Raw genomic sequence first — 22,415 nt, forward strand, 5'->3', positions numbered from 1 at the left:
AGTGAACAATATGAGTACTTATAAGATGATGAAGAGCCATCAACATGGATTAAAAAAAATAAATCAAATATTGTGATTAGATGTTATATTTCTTGCTATCAAAACTTACAGTATTCATAATTAAACCAGGGTAAGACAGAACAAACTTAATTACTAGAAAATATTCATTCTGTCAGATCCTCTTTGAATCATGTTTCTGCTATGTAACAAAGGTGTGTTTTCAAGGCAGAGAGACAGACCATCTGAATTCACAGCATCTTCCCTTTAGTATAGTATTATTTGACATCTCCATTAATTGCTTACATGGAATGAGACAGTGAAGTCACAGAAACTGGCAAACAGATGCAGAGGAATTTACAAATGGTATTGAGAAGGAAGGGACTGGAATTACATTGGAAGTCTTCAATCTGGTCTTCAAAAATTAGGGAAATTGCTTCCTATGTTTAGGAACAATCAAAATCTTTTGCTATCAAAACATTCTTTTAAACAGCAATGTCTTTGGCTGGCTTTGCTGGCACACGAATGAATAGAGTGAAAGGACCCTTATGGTAGGTCCTTTTTTTTTGAAGACTGAAGTCAAGCTTAAGTTCAACCTTAAACGTTACTTGGGATCTTCTTAGAGGTACTTTCAGAGGTAAGAATCTGCTTGTTTGTAAGTGCCACACTTCCCATGTGAAAGCTGCTGTATGCAGACTGTTTTTTTCTGGATTGCTGAGCTCAGCTGTGTTTGGCACTGTTCCCCAGGCTTGGCTTGGTCCCATGTGGCTAACTGCAGCACCCGTGGGGCTTGATTTGGCTCAGCTGGAGCTTTGGGCTCTGCACAGCTGCTTCTGCTCTGCCAGAGCCAGGGTATTCACTCCACTGGGCCCTAAAGAACAGAGAAAGGACCAGGGTGACGGAGCAGGGCTGAGTGCACCAGGCTGATCCTGACACCGTGTTGGCTAGGGAGAGCCAAGATGGCACACTTCCCCTTCTTGCTGATCCTTGGCTTTTCCTGCTGATACCATAGCCCCATTGATATGTGTGTGGTTTGCAGTAAACCATGTTGTCACACGCACACAGCACTGAGAATTCCATCCCCACTCCCTGTAACCAGGGCACTGTGAATGTGTGCTGCAGCCCAGCAGATCAAGCAGGTAAACCCCTGTGGTATGATGGAGGATTGTCAAAAGAAAAATAGTGGGGGGGTAGCGGTCTGCAGATCACCCAAACCTGCCAAGGCAAGCACTACATGGTTACAAATAGTGGCACAACCATCGGATGGATGGCTGGAGAGGTGCCCTGTGCCTCCTGCCACCACCTGGAACTCCATCTTGGCCCTTGAGAAACATGTCCTGTTGGGACATGGCAGCCCTGAGAGAAGTCAGTTGGACAGTGGGACTCATTTCAAAAACAGCCTCATAGACATCTGGACCAGAGAGCATGGTATTGAGTGGGTGGGCAAAGTCAAATGGAAAGATGATAAGGTAATGAAAATCAAGACATTAGAATTTCTAACAGGTGGTGTAAGGCACTTCTGTCTTAGAGACTTGCATCTCTTTAAATACTGAGAACAAAAGGAAGTGTTTCTTCATCCCAAATTAATTTTCTTAGTGAAAATCTTCATTAAAAAAGAGATTAAAAGCCCTCAGTAGGTAACACTTTTACTTTGGTACATCTAAGTTTCTTCCAGTAGATAAATGCTTAATATGGCTATGCTAGGAAGGTTTGGAAAGTTGTATGTGCTGTATTCTACCTCATCAAATGGAACAGCTGCCTTCAGCAGTGATTTAAATAGCAGTAACAAATTTTAGTGTGCAAAAGAAAATGTTGGCAGGCATGTGTCATCCATTGTATTAAGTTTTTTTTTTTAATTTTCACTATCCAAATGCAAAAAGAAACACACAGTTAAGTTTCAGGTATGGATACACAGTTTTCTAAAAATATCCCTTTCGTGTTCTCTTGACTAAACCATGTGTTCAAATGTTTACATTTCAATCATAAGTGGCAGGTATCTTTTCCTCCCTGCTCCCTACCACCAAGGGACTTTTTCTTCTTTAATATAAAGTACTGTAAACCTCTTATTCGAAAAGAAAAATTCAGAACAAAACTTCTCAGTCAAACACCTGTTCAGAATTGTTGTCTGGCATGGCACAACATTATTAGTTTATTTTGGTATAGTAATGATGGAATTTTTTTCAGCCAGGATAGGTGTCTGTGAATATTTCAGACTTAAGGCAGACAATACACAGTTTAGAAATATATTAGCACATATTTGTCATGATATGACATTTTCAGTAGAAAAATCTATCAATTTTTCATAATTCACTGTGCATTTTACATTTCAGAAAGCTTCTCTCATGCTGAACATCATCCTTCTTCCTTTAGTCTTGTTCTTCTATACCTCTGCTTTTGCTCTCAGAACTCTAACCTCTATGTGTTTGTGATCCTACATTCCTGAAAAGCTTGCTTTCTTTACACAAGAATTACATTTCTTCATCCTTAATACAGTAACATCTTTTCCCATACATTTCAGGGCAGCTGGTCAGCATCTCAACTAAATGCAACAATTAAAATTTTAATTTTAGGGAAAAAATATAATTCTTACATATACTTTCACAGTTGTATTCATCAGCACATTTAACAACAATTATCTCAACTATGGAAGCTTTTAACCAGTACTAGGACTTGACAAGAACATGTGTTTCTTTTCCTGAAAATTCATTTCTCCTCTGGCTTACTACATGACTGTTGCAAGTTTGTGGAATACTGTGTGGAATATATTTAAAAACTGACTTTGAAACTTAACATATCTATACTGATAGACAACTAATCAATACTACACAACACAATACTTGATTGCAGAGATTCTATAAGATACATTGTGCACGTATTAAAAAATTCTTTCACTTCCAATATAAGTGCAAAGCAGTAGTTAATATTTTAATTCTACACTGTAGTAGCAGTCATGTATACATAAACCAGCACTTTTTCTATCAACAAAATCAAACAGCATGTTGGGTAGCATAATTATTACACTAATGTATTACAAATGCAATGCCAACTGAAGACATTTTCTAAAACAAAGTACTTAGTCTAGTAATACAAATGCCATGTAAAAATATGACATTATCAATGCTACTGTAGATCTGAGAGCTTTCAAAATACAAAATACAGTGTTTTTTGGTGGTGTTGTTGCTTTGTTGGGTTTTTTTAAAGGTTACACAATTGGCAGTAGCAAATTCAGCAAAATCACTACATTTACATCCTCAACAGCTTTTTGAGAAATCCACCAGGTCAGCTCTGGGACATAAATATTGACACTGCAGATGACTATACATCTCCCAAGTCCTAAGCACTACTTGGTCCTATTCTTCCAGCTAAGAACATTAATCCTAAATGCTCAAGCCCTCTGCACAGGCCTCTAGTTGTTAAAAAAGACTGTCTCTGGCCAACAGCACACAGTTACACTGCAGTGTAAAGATACAGCTTTCTCTCAAAATGATATAATACTAAAGTAAAAAAAAAACCAGAACAAAACCCCGAACAAAACAAAAACACTCCACAAGACACTTAAAAATCATCCTTGAATTCACCACTACATTTATGCAATCAAATAGACTATGTAAATAGTCAAACTGTAGTAGAACAAGAAAAAGACCTTTAATTCACTTGAAAAATTAGCAGACTGGAAGATTTCTTCATTGCATTACACAAACTTCCCTGAGATTTTTACATAAATTATGTTTAGTCTACTATGTATTTGAAACCAGTGAGCTACTGAGTGTCATACACTGCAAATGTTACATAATTCCTGCATATGTTATTCAGCTGAAATGCTGTCTTGATACTTTAAAGCTTTATCTCCTTTGTTACAAAAATACACATACACATAACTGAGACTACAAATGCAAAGACATCTTTTGCACAAAATTTCAAATCCTCAAAGCAATGTATAGAAATTGAGAAAACATGTTAAGTTGAACATAGCACTTCAAAGTTCTTTGCAGCTTAAAAACTGTGAAATTGGTTTGAAAAATCATCTATGCAAATGCTTGGTGGCAAGAACACTAACAGAAATAGTTTTAAATGCAATGGGCAGAGAGAAGGTTGATGCTGCTCTCCGTATTTAGCACTCTCTCATACTATAAAATAGTAATTTTGTAGGAGTGACTGTGGGAGAGAAACATCACAGTGGTACAAAATACTGCTATACTGGCACTATATTACACCAAGTACAGATTTTTTTGTTTTGATGATTTTTTTAAGTTTTTTTTTTTAGTTTTTTTAAAAGCTGAGGTTCTTCAATTTCTGATAATATGGATGTAGTTTACCACAAATATTAAGGAGGCTCCACAGTGAAAGTAACCTCTGTTTCACTAACTCACTGCCACAAATTTTAAAAATTAACACTTCATTTTAAATATAAATCTGGATGTCAGGTCAGTTTGCCAAGCTGTATATCCCCTTAACTGAACTTCTCTCAGCAGAAGTCCAAAAAGAACCAGCATTATACTTTGCAAACAATAATGCTTAAGTAAAAACAAACAAACAAACAAGATTATTTGAACTAAAAATAAACAAACCCTGCAATTATACTGCTTTGAGATATGAGATTATCCCCAAGTTTTATGCCTCAAGGCAAAACCAAAGCATTCTCTTGTCCAAAAATTTTTGTTACTTATTTCAAAAACTGAATTATACAGCATTCAGGTAGCTCTGATCTCCTTCCAGTTCTCAGTAACTGGAATCCTGTCCTTGCCCTATGCTGAGTGTGAGCAATTGCACTTGTAACTCCTTCCAAACAGTCTCATGTTGGGTATTACCACAGAAATAAATATGCTTGGGCCACTTCAATATAGAACAGGATTAATGTGGTTGTGACTGGCCATATCAGATACTGAGTTGTAAGTATTCTTTTTCTGTGCTGGAAGGAAGATATTTAGATGATCATCTTAACAGCAAAGTGAGGAATTATGAAAGTGAGGGCATTTTCTAGATTTTTAATCCTGCTTTGAAGGTTTCAATTCATTCACTTATGACTCCATGAAAATTACAAGGATGGAAAGAAAAAAAGAGCAGCATTTAAAAGCAGTATACTTAGCTTTTCCTTATTTACACTGAAAACACTGCCTTGTGTAAAATGAATTCACTTCTATGTGTTATCACTGTATCTTCAATTCTATAAAGGCAATCTAATACTCATCAAGGGAGGAGTAAGAATAAAAGGATAACATCTTTGCTTTTCCATTTTTAAATTAAAATTTTTGCATGGATTAGTAAGTTTTCTGTCTCTCCCAGTAAAGCGCAATTTGCTCCCCTTCTCTCAAAATACTTACAGTACATCACACAGCTACATCTCTTTGGATATACTGCTGGCTGATAACTGATTCAGACAGGCACAGCAAACCACTTCTATTTTGTTACACAGAGAAGCCAGTTCTGCATCAACAATGAAAAAATCATGAAACTGTATTAACAGATAAAAGTCTTTGTGCAACACACAAAACAGGGTGCCTAGTCACTATATACTCAGTGTAAAAGTATTTCTAGAAGTCTTTTCTGGGCATCTCTACTTCAACAAAGAAATACACTGGTTTTTTATCTCTTATTTTCGTTACATTTTAAGTCACCTCTTTTTTGTACTGCCAAGTAAGGCAAATAATGGTGTTGCTGAATGACCACCCATTTTTTAATTTAGAAAAATAATTTCTTTCCCTATTGAGAATTTCAACATGTTCTCATAGTAACAAATATATCCTGATAAAAAAGCCCTAGCAGGATTCCTCAGTATGCAGATTGAGATAGGGTATTTGCCACACAGATTTTACTTCCAGCAAGGATAAGATGTGTGCACATGTACATATGTCAAATATACACAGCTGACCAAGTACATTTTGTTCTGCATTCCAACTCATCCTCTGAAGGAGGGACAGTTTTTTCATCCACCCATGTTTTCCCTTATATGATCCACTCGCTGAGCAAGATCCCGAAAGGTGGGGCGCTGGGCAACATTATTGTTCCAGCATTCCTTCATGATAGCATAAATCTGGAGAAGAAAAAAAATATTGGTAGTAGGTAAACAGATACCATACATATTTACTTGAAACTGGATTAAAGAATATCCAGCTTAACTTTATGCTTCCAAACAACAGCTGCAGAAGAGTGTGCCTGTACTCTTGCCCAGTGACAGCAAGAACCTAGGATAGGTGGCTCTGCAGAAGCTCTTATTATGAAAGACAATTTTTTAAAAGTAAGCATGAAAATTCACTCAGCTGTTTTTTGAAACTTTTACAAGACTTATGTTACTTTAAGTTTTTTCTTGCTCTTTTTTTTGGGAAGCTCAAAAATGCTTTAACATAACAAGCACCAGTATGACCAGAAATCAGATTTACAAAGACAGTAATTCTGAATAAGACTTCCCCTGAGAAGTTAACATATATTTCTCCACATTTGTATATTAAATTCTTAATTATACTTCATATATAATCAGAAATAAGCAAAAAAAAAAGGTTACAGTGCAAACTGAACCAACTTTGGAAGATATTTCCACTACAATAGTTACATGGCAACAGTTTTCTTTTTGCCCAAAGATGTACCTGATACCTGGTCTCATACAACTTGCCAAGCTTTTCCCCTACTCTTCTCATTCATTCAATCCAGATTGTTATTACCAATTTCTCATACTTTCAACAGTTTTTCACATATTGCTTAAGAACAATCTGTACAGCTACCAGGAAAAAAATTAGAAACTGTTCCTTATCTTTCAGCAGATTTGAAACACCTGCATTGACCAAGCTGCTTTAGAACCAAGTCTCAAGCAGCTTGTAAGCTGCAAGATAAGCTGCTGTAAGCTACAGGTATCTGGAAGATTTATTATCTGTGATGACTGGCCTTCCAGGATCAAAAGGGGATGAATACAGTTTCTGACACAGAGACATTTCCATCTTGCTTTGATAGCTGGAGAAATGTCAGACACTGAAACCTTTGGGTTAGTTAAAATACAGTTTCAGTAAACAGATCTATTATCTTATTATATATGACATTCAGGTTATCTACAAAAAGCCAAGCCTTGGCAATTCAACAGTTGCTGTTCTGGTACATAAAATGCAAGAAAGGTCCTTCAAAGACTTCTCTTTCTATTCTCTATACATTTTTTCCTCCCCCGTCGCTTCCTGCCTCACTTGTACCATTCTTTTTCTCCTCTATTAGATCACTTGACCCTGATGTTTTCTCTTTCACCAGTTTTAACAGTATTATTTCCTGACTTATTGCCAAGTGTGCTTGACCTTAAAAGGATGCAGCAATTAATGTGAGCTGGCAATTACAGATGTAAAAAACAACAACCCATAACTATTTTCCTTCCATTTTTTCACTACTGACTCACCTACACAGCCCAACCAGGTCAGTTTGACTGAACCAGGCTTTGTGCACCCTGCTCTGAAGAATAGAATACTACAAGACTTAGGAGTGGTATGAAATTATTGTTGAAAGCATCTGGTATATAAATAAAACCAAAAGAACACAATTAATTTATGTGCTCTGAGGACAGCTCTACAGGTGTACTTTAGTATCTACAAAGAACATGAATACAAATCTGAAGACTCTGAACATAGAAAATATGATTCATATACTTAACTGTGCCTACAGTCTGCAAGTTGAAAATACTTGACGGTGAATAATACACATTATAAACATGAGCCTTCCACACTTGAGAAGGGAACAGTAACAGAAAGGCAGTAATCAAGATAAGAAGCTCTTTACATCCTGGAACTAAATGTGAAAAACCTCAGGTGGATATTAAGATTTTTTTGCTGAATATTACAGATTAAAAAAAAAAATCCAAAGTTCACAGCTTTGAATGAGAATCTCTACATGGGACTTACACAGAACAAGTTATATATACTAATCTAGTTGCCTTAATACATGTATCTTTTTGAAATAGAAGTGTGAGTGCCCAAGTACAGCAGTAAGTTACAGCAGTCCCACTTAATATATTCAGCAAGACTACAGTCTGGGCTCCTGAGGCAGTACAAGCTAAAGAATTAAAAAAAAAAAAGATTATACTCATCATGAAACTGATAAAATAACAGCACAGCCATTCCACTTGAATAAGTACTTTAGTGGTCCAAGCAGAACAAAATGTTAGTTTTGCATTTGCAGGTACTTGACTGAGCAGGTACTAACTGAGCACCTTTCACACTACAGTAACATTTTAACACAGTCCATCACCTCATCAGGGCATCCATCTGGTCTCGGCAGTCGTCCATTATTCTTCAAAAGCTCTATCAAATGAAATACAATCATCTGCCCTTGTTTATCATTGCCAATCATGCGCATGAATTCCTGAAACAAAAGGCCAATTGTAATATATAATCTTTAGAGGAAAAAAAAGATGCTGCAATATTCTTACCAAGCAAAAATTATTTATAATAATAATAAGAATGAATTGAATAGTACATAACAATGATCAAATTTTAAATTACATGTCCAGAGAATATATCAAAATTAAAGTTTTTTTTGTGTGTGTAAAATTAAATAATGACATGGAATAGAATAAAATGAAATGATACATACACAATTTAAAGCACTACGTGAAAAATCTTTAAAAATGTTGATCATCATCTGATGATTTGACTACCCTGGATAAAGAGAAGACTGAGGTTTTAAATTACTTCTATGCCTGAGTCCTCAAAGGCAAGTGTTCCAGGCACACTGCCCAAGTAGAGAAAGGCAGATGGAGGGACTGAGAGAATGAAGACCCTAAGACCACTGTAGGAGAGGGTCATGCTCATGACCATCTAAGGAAACTGAATGTGCAGAAGTCTGTGGGACCTGAAGAAATTTATTCAAGGGTCCTGAGGGAGTTGGCAGATTAAGGCAAAATTTGTGACGACTGGAAAAAGGGAAAGTAACCCTGATTTTTGAAGACGGGAAAGTGAAAGACACAATGAATAACAAGCTAGTCAGTCTCACCTCTGCCAGGCAAGATCATGGAGCCAATTCTCCTGCACATCATGCTAAGGCATATGGAAAACAAAGAAGTGACGGGAAACAAACAACACGGCTTTACTAAGGGCACAAATTTTTTCCTGAGAAATCTAGTAACCTTCTCTGATAGAGCTACCTAGACTTATACAAAGTTTGGCACTGTCCCACATGACATTCTTGTCTCTAAATGGGAGAGACATGGGTTTGAGGGATGGGTGCCTCAGTGGATAAAGATGTGGCTGGAAGGCTGCACTCAGAGCTGTGATCAATGGCCCACTGTCCACGGGGAGAGCAGTGATGAGTGGTGTCCCTGAGGGGTCAGCACCAGGGCCCAAACTGCTCAGCATCTCTGCAGGGGACGTGGACAGTGGGACTGAGGGCACCCTCAGACGTTCCCTGGCCGCGGCCTGCGCGGGCAGCCACATCCTGCAGGGAAGGGTCCCATCCTGAGGGACCTGGGCAGGCTGGAGAGCTGGGCCCATGCAAACCTCATGATGTTCAGCAAGGAGAAGCAAAAGGTTCTGCCCATGGGCCATGGCAATCCTGGACACACCTGCGGGCTGGAAGGGGATGTGATTGAAAGCAGCCCTGTGGAGAAGGACTTGGGGGTGATGGTTGATGAAAAACTCCATGTGACTCAGCCATGGGCACTGGCTGCCCAGAGAGCCAAACATGTCCTGGGCTGCATCCAAAGCACTGCTGCCAGCAGGGCCAGGGAGGGGATTCTGTCGGCTCAGACCCCACCTGCAGGGCTGCATCAGCTCTGGGGTCCCAGCACAGGAGGAACATGGACCTGTTGGAGTGAGTCCAGAGAAGGGCATGAGGTTGATAAGAGGACTGGAGCATTTCCTTATGAGGACAGAGTGAGGAAGTTGTGTCTGTTCTGCCTGGAGAAGAGAAAGTTGTGTGGAGACCTCACAGCAAGTTCCAGGATCTGAAGGGGGCCTACAGCAAAGGTGGAGAGGGGGAGAGGGACTCTTAATCAGGAACTGCAGTGATAGGACAAGGAGTAATGGGTACAATCTGAAAGGGGAGGAACAAAGGTAATTAGGAAGAAATTCTTTTACTGTAAGGATGGTGAGACAGTGGAAGAGGTTGCCCAGAGAAGCTGTGGCTGCCCCATCCCTGGGGGTGTTCAAAGCTGGGCTGAGGGCTCTGAGTAACCTCATCTAGTGGGAGGTATCCTTGCCTATGGCAGGGAGGATTGGGACGAGATGATCTTTAATGTCCCTTCCAACACATAACATTCTGTGCTTCTGTGATTAATTAGTTTTAAAAGGATTAAACTCACAGCTGGTTCTAAAGAGCTCTGTGGAACACTAAAATAACTAATGCTTTGAAAAATGCTAAATAGAAAACAGATATTGTCATGCTGATGTATTAAAAACGGTTAGCAGGACTAATCAGTAACGACACAGCAGAAAAATTAGTATAATAAAGCCAGAAAAAATGGCTTAGATAAACCTTGCTCTCCAAAAAACCAAAATAACCCAAAACGCAGATGAAAACCTCACTCAGACTGCCAGACATCCAAAGTAAATGAGGATGTAGTATTAACTGAAAAAAAATTCTAAGCACAACATAAAGAACTTTTTTTTTTCCTCCAATGCTTCAAAATTTCTTTAATGATCCTTGACATGACAGTGTGAAACACCCATTGGCTGAATGTGTAAATGGCCAGGTTTTGAAAACAATATATAAGTATATGTTGCAGTGTGGTTTCCTGTCTCACCTATCCCAACCCCCTCAGGTATGCCAACCTTTCCCCCTCCCCCTTTGCCCTCCTGCCTAGGAGCTGCCCATCAATCCTAAACCTTCCAGCAAGGCGTCGTGTGATTGGCAGATGACCCCCAAGCCTGGGTTCATTGGCCTGTCCTAGCGTCCACATCCCCTGAGCCTTCCCCTGCTCACACCTGGTTGGCCCTCACCTGTCCGTCCCCTCCCCCTGTCCCTGGGGCTTAAAAAGGACATGAGACCATGCGGTGTCTGTCTGTCTGAGAGCTGTTATCATATTCAGAAGTCTACCATGCTACAATAAAACTCTGGATCTAAGCTCCACGGCAGAACCCGCTTCTTTTCTCTTCACCATCGTCTGAACCTTTTCCACCAAAGGTAAACTGAATTCCTATTTTGCTTGGACTTGTTCCGAGTGCCCAGCTGCAGCACCTAGCCAGCCAAAGGCATCTCTGGGGTGAAAAACGCCACAGCTGCCGCCTTTGGTCCAGCTGCGAGGCCAGACGAAGCCAGGCAGGACACACCCGAAACATTCGGGGTCTAATATTTAATAAGTATAAAGACTACAAGAGTTGAACAGACCACTTTGGTTAAATTTACGAAATTACCTTTTCTTGATGCATACCAATAGGATAACCAACCTGATGAAGTTGTGAATGCACGTGTAGAATTGATTCATTGAAAGAAGAGTCCACTTGTACTCGTGGACTCTATCACTTTTCATTTCACAATCCTTCTGAAGAACTCTAGGTGTCTTTATTTATGTTCTTATGCTGGAAGAGCTGTCCTGAGTTCTTCCTTGAAACCTCTGATAGCTCATTGTATGGAATTACTGAGAGGTCCACTGAGGCCAGTGCAGAGGTATCCTCCAAAGGCATTTCTGCCTATCATCACTATTCGGCTCTCAAAACCAGATTTGTCAGGACTGACTGTCTGGCCAAGGGTGAGGCCAGCTCCAGTAAATACAGAAGCCTGAACTCTCCTCTGTTATGCCCATGGTTACTGCTAGGTGAAAATAAGATCATGTATCTTATTTTCAATTGGAGGATAATAGTATCTTTCTTCACCCACTGTAAATTTGTCTTCAGACACCTGTCAGCAGTCTGCAAAAAGCCACTCCTTTTTTTCCTTGAACTTTGCTAACTTACTAACTTGGGTTCTGCTAACATAACTTACATAAGGAACTTAAGGTATTTTAACTTAATTTCTATGTATGTGTTTGGCTCAGCCTTAAATTTGGAACAACATTAAAAATAAAGGTCATGCAATGGACTGGTTGCAGCTGGGATAACTCTCCACAAAGGATCAGAAAGAACAACCTATAACAAGAGATTTTAAAATATTTTTCAAACAGAAGTTACAGAATTAATAAGATATGCACAGACTATGAAGTAATTTTCAGATCTTGTTTCTTTCTTATGGCTTGATACCAGTTACATTTTAGTTACTACTTCAGACTAGATGCTGTCTCAAACACTAAGGTATCTCCAGAAAAGGATCAGTAAACATCAACCTATTGAGGTACATGACAGTCTAGGAAATTCAAATAAACAAATTTTCTGAGATTCATAAACTATATACTTACAGCTGGTGGGCTTTTGCTTTTGTCGATATAGGTGAAGAGTTCATACAAGACCACACCAAAGCTCCACACATCTGAGGCCACAGAAAATTTGCTTTCTGTCAGAGATTCTGGAGCGTACCTGCAACACACAGTACAAGGAAAATTGCTCTCTGCAACATGTGCCATTTTGATTTTGAAAACATTTGTTTTAGTAAGACAGATTTCTTTTTCATGAGTAAGTGTTCTTTATTCATTGATATTAGCATGTTCTCATTTCTTTTTGGTACCTTCAATTACTAACTACTCCTTTAATAATAGTTAATTGGTTTTGAAAACCAAATCCACCTTAAACAAACACAGTTGGTGATAACTATAACCAAGTTTGATTTTTTTTCCAACAAGGTTGTAGATATATTTCTTATTTGTAGTGCAAGTCGACAGGAATTTGATGCGATTAGACCTGCAAAGAAAGACAATTACAGCCTTCCATCACTTTCAGTGAACTGTGTTGCAGGCACTTTTGGAACTAAACTGTACCTCTCCAATAACACCTACTAAGCTGCCATTTTGTATAATTTATTCTTTAGGTAAACAGTGCCTGAGTCAGAATTAAAATACAGACTAAAATCGCATGTATGGAATGGCATTTTCTCTTGGGGTGTATCCAACTGATCTCAGCTGGAAGACATGAATGACCAGTTTTTAAGGAACTAGAATACTTAAAAATGTGAAAGAATCCAGGAAAATGGGCCAGTTTAGACTTCCTTTATATCTGAATATATTTTTTGTTGGATGATATTTCCTTTAAATACGTATTTTTTTGGATCTTTGTTTTGGAAGTTTTCCTGGGTTTTTAAAAAATATGTTGAAAAGTCCTAGATGCTACTCTGTGAAGTGAAATACCATGCAAGTGACTTTCACAATGCTGGAAAACTGACGTGGAGCTTGCAAGTAAGAATTCCGGAACATGCAAAATGAATTGGCTAAAAGGGTAAAAACTGAAAACATGCCATGATTTCACATACCAAAAGAAGACTTACCAAAATATAGGACTTTCACCAGGTTCTTTCACTTTGTAGTATTCTTTGTCTTGTGGCAAAACTTTTGTCAATCCAAAATCTCCAATTTTAACTCTGTTCTCATTCTCCACCAAGATATTTCTTGTTGCTAAATCTCGGTGAACATATCTTTTTGTTCCTAGATACTCCATGCCCTAGGTGTAGAGGTTACAAACAGAACAGGAAAAGAGTTATTTTTACCACTACATAGCTGCACTTTCCCTAAGAGGATGAATTAACCTCAAAGTTAAAACCAAAACCAGGTTTGTCTTCTCCAAGTCCAAGCTCAGTGACTGCCATTGAACAGAAGGGAGACAGACTAATCACCTGTCAGAGCCAAGTATTTTTTTCATTATGCAGCTGGATAAATGCTACCACTCCTTTCTGTGCTCAAATGCAGTTGGCTGGTGATATGTAGAAGGAAAAAAATTGGGCTAAACTACACAATCCAGAGCACATGAGAAGATTGTCCAACATATCCATTTCATTTAGCTTTTTTCTTCATTTTCTGCATCTGCTTTCCTGAATGCTTCCATGAAATTTTGTATTATGATTCCTTGAATTTGACTATTATTCACTGTATTCCCAACAGTGTGCTTTGTATCTCTTTCGCATGGACAATTATTCACCAATACAGTTCTGCTTATTGTTACATTCCCACAGATTGCTGTAACAAAGCATTGGTCTGAAGGCATGTTGTCTTTTGCTGCTGATGATCCCTTCTTACCAATGCACTTAGTTACTTTCACTAACAGTGAAATTTGGAAAAAGTGTGTGTAGTGGCATTACTAAAACAAGAAGGTCTTGCTTAGACAGCAATAAATGGAGGACTGAGACTGATGCTGCACAATGTCAAGAGATACCCAACTCATACGTGAAAGGAATCACCAAGCAAGTTGTCAGTTTCATAGTTTTATAAGAAAGCTTATCACCCTTTCAACACAACGGAAAAGTTAAATTACACAAATAGCATTGGTGATCTCAAAAGTTCTGAAAAGCAATGTTATTACTAGTCATGCCAAAAGGCTTATTTCTTTCTCTAATCTTTTTTTTTTCTTAATGTCAGAAACCTCAGAGTTTGGCTACAGTCTTTCTCTCAGATTCTAGTACCTCCCAGTACCAGTAGGTGGCATTGCTGTTCTCTCACAGCTCATTCCAAAACTGTTCAAAAATGCCCTATTCCTCATTGCCAGCTTTTTCACTGCCATAAATACCAAACCTTACTTCAAAGTGAGGGTTCTTACTGGTACAACTAGCCTATGAAAATGCTACAGCTTTTTCTTACTACAATGTACTATCTGAAAACAGCCCTAAAGTTTGATGACAATAACTTTTCTGTTAGCCTGGAAAACACATAAGACAGATCTTTAATTGAAATCATGCAAATTCTAAGTGGATATCACAATCCTGTGGCTCTAGTCTGACAACACAGTTTAAATGTGATTTAAAATGTTTCTGTCTTTAAAACTGGCTCACCAGCAAGGACACCTGAAACACTTCAAACATTAAGAGAAGAAAAACCCTTTCCCAGTATAGTAGCAAGGAACCAAAACACAATAAACTACCAAAAACATTCATCTTAACCCTCAGGTAATGGGTGTGCCTTCATTTCTCTCATACACTTCAGAGGAAAACAGCAAGGCAGAGGCAGAAAGGTTTTTCATCAAAACCCCCCAAGATTACAGACTGACAGAAACACACAGCAGAAAGATGAGATGTGAGATGCTGAAAGACCAAACATTGCAAGAAAAGCAAAACCAGCTGAAAAGTGTAACATGATCAGCTAAATGAAGAAAAAGCATTCAGGTTCCATTTTCACAATATCAGATACTCACTAATTATGTTGTTTTGGAGAAACAGAATGCCACAGATTAAAGAAATCTTAAAGCAATCAATATAACCTCTACTTTGCAGATTGTACAGCAAAACACTCCAAAGCAAGGTACATACACTGTAACTCTTAGATTTCACTTTTCTTAGACGTGAAAACATTTCTTTAAGAGCAAGCAGGAGCAGGGCAGGGATTGTCCCCCTGTACTCAGCACTGGTGAGGCTGCACCTCAAATCCTGTGCCCCTGAATTTAGGAAGGACATTGAGGTGCTGGAGCATGTCCAGAGAAGGGCAATGAAGCTGGTGAAGGTTCTGGAGCACAAGTCCTGTGAGGAGCAGCTGAGGGAGCTGAGGTTGTTTAGCCTGAACAAAAGGAGGCTCAGTGGGGACTTCATCCCTCTCTACAGCTCCCTAAAAAGAGGCTGTAGCCAGATGAGGGTTAGGCTCTTTTCCCAGGCAACCAGCAATAGGATCAGAGGACACAACTGCAGCTGGGGAGGTTTTGGTTGGACATTAAGAAGAAATTGTTTACAGAAAGGATAATTGGGAATTGGAATGGGCTGTTCAGGAGGATAACTGGGAATTGGAATGGGCTGTGGGGGAGTTACTGTCCATGAAAATCTTTAAGAAAAGATTGCATGTGGCACTCAGTGCCATGGCCTGAATGACTGTGTTCATTCATAGGTTGGACTCAATGATCTCAAATGTCTTTTCCAGCCTAGTTGATTCTGTGATTATGTAATCCTATGTAACCTACTGCTTCCATGTCTTTGATGTAGGTATTGAGAAAAGAAATTTAAAAATATTTCTGGTACATGTCTTGAGGGGGTGTGGTTATATCTTTTGTCTCTCTCCCCCTCACTCCCATTTATTTTTCTTTTCTCAAATTTCTAAATATGCAATGAAATCTCAGGTGTCTCTAGTTTCTAATATCTAAAACATAATTACAGAATAAAACTAGGGAAGGTATAAGCCCTCTTTATAAGGAAAATGAGATCACAAGAAAGATCAGATGTTTGTACCACTTTTCAGGATTTTATGAATTAGGTTTGGTACCAAATAATTTATTACGGGTTTGGGTACTTCTAAGGCCTCTAGTTCTGCATACAGAAGTCATGTATCTTTGCTCTTACAGTTTAAAGTAAATTGTTTAAACATACACATGTTGTTATGCTGTTTTTATAGCTGAATGTCAAATTTCTGAAAATTCCATTATAGAATGTTTTGCCTGAATGAGTATATTAACTCCTACAATACTTTAGGGAGTCACCTTAGAGAGAAAAGTGAGTATATTCTGCCTCAGTCAGCAGATAGACCAGTCTCAGCATCCTGTATTGAGATACCCAGAAGTTTTTCCAGGTCTTGATTACATTGCTACTTTTTCTGAGGGTTATGTGGTGCTAGCAGCCCAACCACATTATAGAAGATACACCAAAATAACCAGTTATTGTTGGTTTGAGACAAATGGGATGGAAAAAGGAGAAAAAACTTCATTTAAAAATATATATAATTTGAAATGTCCTACCTTGCATATCTGAGATGCATACAGCAAAAGCTTCTTGTGGTCCAGCCTCTCCTTGTGTTTCTGCAGATAATCTCGTAAACTTCCATATGGTAAGTATTCCATAATTAATCTTAGATTCCTCCGTCCTTTTACAGCAATAACAAAAAGGACAAATGTAATTTTTTATGTAATTTTCCAAAAACGAGTTTTTTTAATAGAAGCGTTTCAATTCCTCTATCAGTAGCTATAATATAAAATGGACTTAATACAAAAATATTAATTTATGATCTATACATCACTATGCAATGTTTCATATCCTAATTAACTGCATTTCCTCAAAAAATGCCACTTATTGAAACTCAACAACAATGTGAATATGCTTGGAAAATTAATATATCACTAATCAATATCATCTCATCAATACTTCATCTACTATTGCTAAGGCAAAGTAGAAGTCTGTATGTCTGTGTTGTCAAGATGAAACTCAGAATGGTAAGTGATATCAACTTATTACCAATGTTATCATCTTTCAAAAAACTTCCTTTGTTTTGTACTCTCTCAGTCCTGGAAAATTTATGACAAATGAGTGACTGTCATAAACACTTACCTCTCTGAACTTCTCAGTATGCATATTTAGGTGTATTCAATATAGCACATACCTGCACTGTAGCATACTCCTTTGTATTTAACGATGTTATCATGCTGCAGTGATTTAAGTATTTCAATTTCTCTTTCAAAATCCCTAAGATGCTCTTCTGTGCTATGTTGCAGCTTTTTCACAGCAACCACCTCCCCAGTATTATCCTGCAGCGGGTCATACCGGCACATCTCAACACTGCCAAAATTTCCCTAGGTCACAAATGGAAACACTTGGGAGTTAAAAACAAGTCCACATCATTCACTCTTTGCGTTTCCTAGAGTACATGTTTGTTCATGTAGAATGTAGTTTTTGTTCAGTGCTCACAGTACTAAGCATTACGGTTATGTGATTAATTATTTAAGTGAAAGGCCACAAAACTTCCCTGAGAGGAAAAGTGCAGGACTGAGGCTAACAGTTGAAAAGAAATATATTCCATGAAAGGAAGCAAACAGAACAAGAAACGAGGACAAGGAAAGAGGGTGATGTCCATCTATTTTCTCTCCTTTCACAAATTTCCACTTCCACTGGACTAATACTTTTCCTGCACTTGCATAAATGCCTTTGTCTTGGTTCTTAATTCTGCTCTTTTTAATTTTGGCTCCTTTCCAATTTGTTTCAATGTTCTGTTTTTGTCTCTTTCTTCATTTATATTGTCTTTTGTCTTCCTTTCTGCAGCCATCACCTACCACTCTGCTGTTCCCCCTATGCTATGCTATCACAGTGAACAACTATCTGCAAACAGAAGTACTTGTGCTACTTCACTTTCAGGCTGCTTCTGTACTTGAAGCCAAAAGAATACTGGTAAAAACCAAATAAAACAGCAAAGAACCATTCTAGAAAAATAGCACTTGGTGAAGATCTGCCAGCTGCACTTGGTCATCTGTCTAGGTCTGCTTTCACACAGCCAGGCTGCAATGACTTGCAAAACTAGTAACCAAATGCTGATTTCTAAGACCAAAAGTTCAAGGCCTACATGTATCTTGAAGACATATATCTTCCGTTTGAATTTAGAGGCTGTATATTCAGATTTCTCAGAATATGCATGCAAAAAACCACCAATCCTACTAGTTCTGCACAAGAATGCTCCAGAGTTTTGTTAACTGAATATCTAGTGCATGTGTGTATCCATCTATCTACCTACCCATCTATCTATCCATCTATCATTTATGTCAGGCAGCTCTGCATTACTTAAAAGTACTTAGCCTTTTGGTGTGACTGGATTAATTGTGGACGTTAGCTAATTTTCTTCTAAGAATACTGTGAAAGTGAAAAAAGACCTAGAAGGAACTGCACATGTTGCTCAGATATGACTGAAATTATTAACTTCTAAAACAGAAATTTCACTGCCAATAATGTATATGGGGTCATCAAAGGATAACTGAAAACCATAGTTATTTCCTAAACTATTACAAAATTTTGAAACATCTTACCTTGCCAAGTTGCTGTAAAAACTTAAGATGTCTTTCTTCAAATTGTGTTGGGTCCCGATCTTCAAAAGCACCAGAAAATCCAAGTGCTCCAATTCTCATATTTGGCAACATATCACTTTCTGTCAATAGCTCATAATCTGAGAGGTAGAAGGAAGAAAGGAAGAAAGGGAACAGAGTAGTTAACAAAAAAAGGAAGAACCTTATTACAGTCATGGCCTGTTCTACTTTTGTTAGGCATACTTCAAGCTCAGTAGAATATTGACAGCCACCTTTATTTCTATGCAGTAATTTGCAGTCAAATACAATAATGTATTGCAAAAAACATACTAAAAAGAAAGTGAACCAATAGGAAACAGGAGTTGTTTTGATCCTATTATATCGCAAACTCACCTGGAGTGAACAAACTGTTCAGATCACGAATAATTGCTCTAAAAGAAGGCCTGAAATCTGGCTCATAATCCATGCAGTTGTTGATGAGGTTTGCAAGTTCTGTCCAATTGGGGGCAGGAAGCTGGTGCCTATCTTCATAAAACTGTAGTTTCTGGAATTAAACAGGTAAGTCATTTTACATTTTACAACCATGAAGAGTTGCAGAAGCCTTAACATTCTCCTAAGAGTAGCCAAAAATTACAGCTCTAAACCTAGACTTGTTAAATCACCAAATGTCCATCCCACCAATTCTAATCTAAGGCAAGGCTAGTATAATTTATAGTGATCAGTTCAGAAATTTCCAGCCAATTAGTGGTAGAAGATAAGAGGATAGAGAACGATGAGAAAAATAGTGTCTCCTTTATTGGCAATTTCATAAATCCTCAGCTGGGTAGGTCCAGCAGAAAATTCTACTGACCTGTGAACTGGCTGCACTGACAGTTGTGAAAAGCTTTGTGAGCATTATGAAAGAATGTAGGGCAACTTCTGAAATACTTAGATATCTATAAGCTAGGTCTAGGTAAACCTTGGAGATATTGTAAGAGCTGATTAAAATACCTGAGAAATCAAATCAGGCTTTATGGGAAGGTTACAGTACCTTTACAAAAGTAATTCTATTAGTACTTTTGTGGCATAGTGAAGTATTCTTTTTGCTTGCAACTAAAGAAGCAAATACATATGAATTAGTTTTTTTATGGAATATGTTTCTCCTCCATCTCCTGCCCCTACCTGAGATAAAAGTTAACATTGCTCATTTAGCTAAAATAGTAGAATTGTTGCAACACACAAAGTACTGCTGTATTTAAGATGTTCAATTACAAGAATGCTAATTAAAATCCATGCACACTGTTATGAGTACTTTTCTGTTTAAAGTGATACACTGCTGCAACAAAGCAACAAAAATATGAACTAGATAATACTGACAATTGTCCCCGTAAAAATTAAAATAAACAACATAAAAACAAACTTCAAATCATCTCTTCTGGTTATTACCTACAAACAAATATGTCTTTTTCCTACAGTGGTCATAGGCCACACCACTTTACATGCTCATATGGTTACCACATTAGATGTTCTAAATTAGAAGTGTTCAAAGAACTGCTATGACTGCAGACCCAGTAATACTTACTCTTGAAGAATCTAGTGCACTCAGGGGTTTGTCTCCTCCACTGCAGATTTCCCACAAAGTGGTACCAAAACTCCATTTGTCTGTGGCTAGGCTTAGTTGTTTGGGATTCTCAATACATTCAGGAGGAACCCAGGGTATTCTCTCAAGAAGGACTGTGCAATCACACAAAGAAAACTTGTTAAGATAAATAATGATACCATAAAATTCCCTAACATTTTGATTTGGTAAAAATTACTTTAATACAGACAGGTATTTCATTGCAATGTACTAATAATATTTTTCCAAGTATTTGTTCCCACAAAGAAAATCAAATTATGGAATATGGACAAAAATTAAAATAATATTTGTGAATCAAAGAGGAGATCCATTTGTTTTACTGTAAAATAAGCCTAAAAGTATAAAATTGCCTTAATATAATTTCCATATTACATTTGTTCTGTGATTTCTCTATTTCTCCAATCTTACCAAGACTCAACAGCTATCACAAACAACTAAGACATCAATGAATAAAAGATACTTTGCTAGTGGTTGGCATATTATGGCACAGCAAAAGGCACCATAAAAAGGAATTTTACATGTGATTTTTAAGCTATTCCTACTGACTGTAGTAACAAGTTAAAATATGGGATTCTACTGATTTGGATTAAGAGCTCCTTAAAATGAGATCTCATAAGAATAATGTAAGCTTCATATTAAAACAGGGAGAATTTAAATAGTTTACTGGCAAATAATGACACTGCACTATATACAAGCTGTTAGATACATTACTTCTTTAGACATCAATAAAAAGTACCAAGTAAGAAGTGTTTTCATTAAAAAGAAAGACCATAAAAGCAATAGTAAGGTTACTTCCATTCCATTAGCATAACAACCTTGCACACATTTTCCATTTAGTTAATTATGCTGTTTGTAAAGCATTGGAACAGTCTTAAGAGTGGATGATAACCCAGTATTTTTAACATCATCAACCGGCTCTAGGTATTCACCAAGAAATGCACTGAAGATGATTTTTAACTGCCAGTCAGCATTTTCAAAAGTGCATTTGGTTTCAGTTCTGAAAGTTCTTGATCAATTACAAGACACTAAGTTCAGCAGCTATCTGCAAATGTAAGAGACTATATTGTATATTTACAATAAAATATAACAATACTACTACCAATGAAACAAGGTTGAAAATGAGAACAGCAGGGAAAAAAGCTCACACAATGGAGAACTGTGGCCTTATTTCCTGTAGCTGTTTGCTAATTTAAAAGGTACACTCAAAACTGCTTGGCTAAGACTGTAGCGATAATTATAAAATGACACACAGATCAAGGAACTTACTATGACAGAATTAGATTAGATGGTGGTCAACAAAAACCCCACCCCTAAACTTATTTTTCAAGTCAGAAGCATTGAACAAGAAGTTGATGCAAAGACTTACTATCTCTTGGCAAAACTGTAATACTGATGCCAGGATCACTTAGCTTTATAAATGGGAGGTTTCCAGACTTCCTGTCTTCCTCTCTGATAAGCAAGATATTTTTTGCACAGACATTCCCATGAACAAGGCCTTTGTCCTCCTATAAACAGAAATACATCTTTTACAAACTGCCCAAAAGTCTTACTGTTGAAGAGATATTTAAAAACAAGTACTGTACAGCATGAGGGAAACATCAGCAAATAAAATAATGATCACAGATTAAGTTGACCAAACTCCTGGTACTCCACCAGTTTCTCTCAAACTTACAGTTTTCAGCCAATTTTTGTTATTTGCCTAAAGTCTGAAACAATTTGACATTTTTGAACTCAGAAGAATGCTCATCCATCCACTTAAAATTAATATAAGAATATTTAAATATTGTTAAAGGAAAGACTTTTCTAGTAACATATCCTGTCTTGAATAATGGCCTTTATATTTAACTGGAAAGACTGTAAGGTTGAGACCTAATACCCAAGAAGAATGCACTAGCAGAGTGAACAGTACAGTGTTTTCCCCTCCCAGTGGTTAAGTATTAACACTACCAGGAAATAGTTTATGTTCAGCATTGTGAGCTGAGGTGGGAAGCCCAGAAAGGACTGATTTGTGGGGGTGGTGGGGGGAAAGCACTACTGCAAATGTGTTTATATTTCATGCTAAAACATAA

General features: G+C 37.6%; 1 protein-coding gene across 10 annotated transcripts in view; it reads right to left on the reverse strand.

The window, feature by feature from the left end:
* Nucleotides 1-2,108: 2,108 nt before the first annotated feature.
* JAK2 (Janus kinase 2) overlaps nt 2,109-22,415 on the reverse strand; it is an 86,596-nt gene continuing 66,289 nt past the window's right edge. For 9 of the 10 annotated variants that reach the window (XM_071425084.1, XM_071425081.1, XM_071425083.1 and 6 more), the window contains 10 exons: nt 21,713-21,851; nt 20,290-20,441; nt 19,122-19,272; nt 18,732-18,868; nt 17,321-17,510; nt 16,683-16,807; nt 13,309-13,481; nt 12,290-12,407; nt 8,212-8,325; nt 2,109-6,028 (listed from right to left, as the gene is read on the reverse strand). In XM_071425084.1, coding sequence (XP_071281185.1) covers nt 5,921-6,028; nt 8,212-8,325; nt 12,290-12,407; nt 13,309-13,481; nt 16,683-16,807; nt 17,321-17,510; nt 18,732-18,868; nt 19,122-19,272; nt 20,290-20,441; nt 21,713-21,851 — 1,407 coding nt within the window. In that variant the 3' untranslated portion in view covers nt 2,109-5,920. Of the gene's footprint in view, nt 6,029-8,211; nt 8,326-8,955; nt 9,000-12,289; nt 12,408-13,308; nt 13,482-16,682; nt 16,808-17,320; nt 17,511-18,731; nt 18,869-19,121; nt 19,273-20,289; nt 20,442-21,712; nt 21,852-22,415 lie in introns of all 10 variants that reach the window. The other variant, XR_011678922.1, reaches the window with a different exon arrangement.

This window comes from Agelaius tricolor, unplaced genomic scaffold (genome assembly GCF_023055355.1).
Source record: "Agelaius tricolor isolate 1412-34295 unplaced genomic scaffold, bAgeTri1.0.p SCAF_4, whole genome shotgun sequence".
NCBI classification, from domain to species: Eukaryota; Metazoa; Chordata; class Aves; order Passeriformes; family Icteridae; genus Agelaius; species Agelaius tricolor.